The 4161-nt window shown below is 51.5% G+C and overlaps 1 protein-coding gene across 1 annotated transcript in view; it reads right to left on the reverse strand.

Moving 5' to 3' along the window:
- Positions 1 to 1952: 1952 nt before the first annotated feature.
- Positions 1953 to 4161, reverse strand: part of RNASEH2A (ribonuclease H2 subunit A) — a 6740-nt gene continuing 4531 nt past the window's right edge. The window contains exons 7-10 of the mRNA XM_007469097.1: positions 3555 to 3692; positions 3361 to 3448; positions 2263 to 2386; positions 1953 to 2154 (exon numbers count right to left, since the gene is read on the reverse strand). Coding sequence (XP_007469159.1) covers positions 2025 to 2154; positions 2263 to 2386; positions 3361 to 3448; positions 3555 to 3692 — 480 coding nt within the window. The 3' untranslated portion in view covers positions 1953 to 2024. The remainder of the gene's footprint in view (positions 2155 to 2262; positions 2387 to 3360; positions 3449 to 3554; positions 3693 to 4161) is intronic.

The following is a 4161-nucleotide window of genomic DNA, read 5'->3' on the forward strand; positions in this document are numbered from 1 at the left end:
AGCCTGCACATCCGGAGCCTGTGCTCCGCGACGGGAGAGGCCACAACAGTGAGAGGCCTGCGTATCGCCACAAAAAAAAAAAAAAAAAAAAAGTGTCTTTGCTGTTGCTGAGCCACCTGACTTCCAAACTTCTCATGGAGTGAGATGAACCTGTTCTGGTGCAGGCAAAGCTATGAGAGAAACAAGTGCTCACCTATTGCTCATGGGAGTGCCATTGAGTACAAGCTTCCACAGAGGGGAATTTGGAAATACCTCTCCAAATTACAAACCACACAGACCCTCTAACCCAGGAAACCTACCCCTGGAAATTTTTCTACAGACAAAACAGTGTGAGAAATGGTGGCAAACCTGTCATTCCCCGCTGTACAAGTTTAACAGCAAGATGGGGGGCAAATCAAGGTCTATTAAAGGGTGTTAAGGGCTTCCCTGGTGGCACAGTGGTTGAGAATCCGCCTGCCAATGCAGGGGACATGGATTCGAGCCCTGGTCCGGGAAGATCCCACATGCCGCAGAGCAACTAAGCCCGCACAACACAGCTACTGAGCCTGTGCTCTAGAGCCTGCAAGCCACAACTACGGAAGCTCGCGTGCCTAGAGTCCGTGCTCAAGAGAAGTCACCACAATGAGAAGCCCACGCACCGCAACAAAGAGTAGCCCCCACTCGCTGCAACTAGAGAAAGCCCTCGCGCAGCAACGAAGACTCAACGTAGCCAAAAATAAATTTAAAAAAGAAAGTGTTAAATAAACTATAGGACAGTCACACCACAGAGGAAGCTGCAGCTGTAATGGGAACAAGGAAGGTTTTTAGACACCTATTTGGAATTATCTCCAAGATATATGTGCTAAAAAGAGCTATGTACACTACCTAAGGAATACTTTGTTTCCATTTGTGTAAAAAAAAAAAAAAAAACTTCAGTTAAGATGTATCTGTATGGGCTTCCCTGGTGGCGCAGTGGTTGAGAGTCCGCCTGCCGATGCAGAGGACACGAGTTTATGCCCCGGTCCGGGAAGATCCCACATGCCGCGGAGCGGCTGGGTCCATGAGCCATGACCGCTGAGCCTGTGCGTCCGGAGCCTGTGCTCCGCAACGGGAGAGGCCACAACAGTGAGAGGCCCGTGTACTGCAAAAAAAAAAAAAAAAAAAAGATGTATCTGTATGTATATTTGTAACATGCCAGGTTATCTCCAGAGGACCTAGAAGGCACCTGCTATGGTCTGAATATTTGTGTCCCCCCCAAATTCATATGTTGACATCCTAACCCCCCAGAGAAGATGGTGTTAGGAGGTGGGACCTTTGGTAGCTGATTAGGTCATGCGGGTGGAGCTCTCTCATGAGTGGGATTAGTGCCCTTATAAAAGGGACCCCACAGAGATTCCTCACCCCTTCCACCATGTGAGGACATGGCGAGATGGCAGTCTGTGACCTGGAAAAGGGCCCTCCCCCAAAGCTGACTATGCTGGTACCCTGATCTTGGACTTCCAGCCTCCAGAACTGTGAAAAATAAATATACATTGTTTACAAGCTGCCCAGCCTGTGGTATTTCGTTACAGCAGCCCACAAAGGACTGAGACACCCCAGTAAGCCCACCAGGGTGCTGCGAGTAGGATGGGAGGGAAGCTTCTCAGCATACTCCTTCTTAATTCTGCTTCAAATATACCATGCATTTAAAAAATCAAATCAGGGGCTTCCCTGGTGGTCCAGTGGTTAAGACTCCGCACTCCCAATGCAGGGCACCCGGGTTCAATCCCTGGTCAGGGAATTAGATCCCGCATGCCGCAACTAAGATCCTAGCGCAGCCAAATAAATAAATATTTTTTTAAAAATCAAATCAAATCAATCAATCAATGTCCATCCTGTTTCAGTTCTAGAAGTCAACAACTCGGTCCAGATGCAGACAGAGCACACCTCCACCCTACCACCACCCCAAAGCAGAACCTCCACACTTAGTTCTCCTTGAAGAATTTTAATCACAAACTGGGGGTGGGGTGGGTGTGGGAGCAGGTAAAGGGAGTACAGGCTGGCTGCTAGAGAATGGTGGCTGACTCCAAGCCCCGCTCCTGGAAGTACCGATGGGGGAGGCGGGCACGGGGGCCTTCGCTGAAGTATGACTTGATCCTCCTAAGTCCCTCCTGATCCCCTGTCTGCGAGTCCTCCCTGTGGGAGAGAGATGGCGACACTGACTTCTGGGGGATCGGCCCTCTCAGGCAGTGCTGAGCCCTGGCTTCTCACCCTCCTTCCTCACAGCACCTCCAGAACACCTACCATGTAACGTCTTCTGCCTCCTTCTCCAGGATGCTCTGGGCTGTGCGCCAACTGAACCGGACAAACTGGGGGAAGCCGAACACAGGGTCCACATGCTCCCTCAACCACGCTTTTGTCTTGGGATCTGGGGGAAGGGTAGGGTGGACAACGTGATAGCCCTGAGCCCTGCCATAATGTCCCAGCTTCTCAGCTTGGCATCTGAGGCCCTACCACCTCATCTCAGTCCTCCTCTGGAGTACCTGAAGCACCGCCCACTGTCTGAGACATCTTCCTGCCTCAGGACCTTTGCACAAGCAGTTCCCCCCAACTCTTTGCCTGGCCAACAGTTGCTTATGGTGCAGTTTAAGGAGACTGCCCTTGAGACATCTCCCTTACCTCCCCAAGGACATGAGGCATTGAACCAGCATTTGCGGACCACTGAGTTAATGCCCGTCTCTCCCATGTAACCACGAACTCCGTGGTCCTTGTTTGTCCTGCTCATGGCTAAATCTTCAGGGCTTGGCCCTGCAGGTCACATACCAGGTGTTCAGTAAGCAATGCACACCTGCCCAAAGTGTCTTTGGCCTGGACCTGGTCTCCTCCCTTTGGCCTCACCTAAGTTCCAATCACAGACTTGCTGTGCTGCCCCACCCAACTGCCAAAGGGTTCCTTGAACCCAGCCACTGAATCTTTGCCTCTGCCCTTGTGTCTTTGGGAGAGTTGGAGGGGAGGGGCACTATCATTTCCACTTTACAAACAGGGAGACTGAGCCTCCTAATGAAAACAATGGATTCAAGCTGGGGCCACTGGACAGCACTGGACAGGAGCCAGCACCCCTCACTCTGCCCTTTGCCCCTTAACAAATGGACAGATGCCCATCGTGAGTCTCAGTCCTTCACTGGGGCTCCAGAGAGAGAGCAGAGAGGGAGGGAGAGAGAAGGGAAGAGGGAGTCTGCCAGCTGGAATCCAACTTTGCCACATTTTGGCCATAAGCAAGTGGCCCCCCTGTCTGGGCCTCAGCCTCTTCTGCTGCAGAGTGGGGTGGTCAGAACAACTTAGAAAACCTCAGAAGCATGCCAATCCTGCCTTTTTAGTTTATTGTCACTGCCGTCTGCTCACCATTGGGGTAGCCCGAGCCATAATCGGTGTCCAGGTCCTGCAGTTTTTCCACAAACTTCCAGTTCTTCACAGCCTGGTCTCGGGCCACCTGTGGGCAAGATAGGCACTTGGGATCTCCCTCCCCATGAAGCAGCCATGCTTGCCTCCTGACCAGGGGGATGCTGGGAGCTGGCCATGGCCAGCAGGGGCCTAACCTTGGCACAGATACTGGCGGCACTGACCACGGGATAGAGGGCATCTGCCTTGGCCTTGACTGTCACCTCAACACCAGGAAAGCGTTGCTGCAGCCGCTCCTGGTATGTCTCTGGGGGCCCCACAGTGTCCACAAACACCTGCCGTGGTGACAGAAATGTATTCATTCAACAAACATCCAGAAAAACAACTGTGTAGATGATCCAACTTCACAGCCTTTGCACTTGATGTTCCCGCTGCCTGGAATACTCGTCTCTCAGCTCATGCCCAGGCTGCATCTTCCTCTCAGGGGTCTCAGCTCAAATATCACCCTCTAAAGAGGCTTTTCCTGATCACACTATATCCATTCTACATTTATTAAGCACCTACCTACTGCATGCCATGGGCTGCTCTGTGTCGGGGACATAGCAGTAAACATGCCAGAGTAGAAACCCTGGTGAGGGCCACAGACAAGAAACAGAATAAATAATAAAGAATAAGGGAGATCCAGAAGAGATTATAATTTTAAACAATTTGGGGGTGCTCAGGGAAGGTCACTCTGAGGTGGTGACATCTGAATAAAGGCCTGAAGGAAATGAGGGAATGAGCCATAGGGAGATCTGGGAAAGA

The sequence above is a fragment of the Lipotes vexillifer genome, unplaced genomic scaffold, assembly GCF_000442215.2.
Source record: "Lipotes vexillifer unplaced genomic scaffold, Lipotes_vexillifer_v1.1 scaffold1699, whole genome shotgun sequence".
NCBI lineage: Eukaryota > Metazoa > Chordata > Mammalia > Artiodactyla > Lipotidae > Lipotes > Lipotes vexillifer.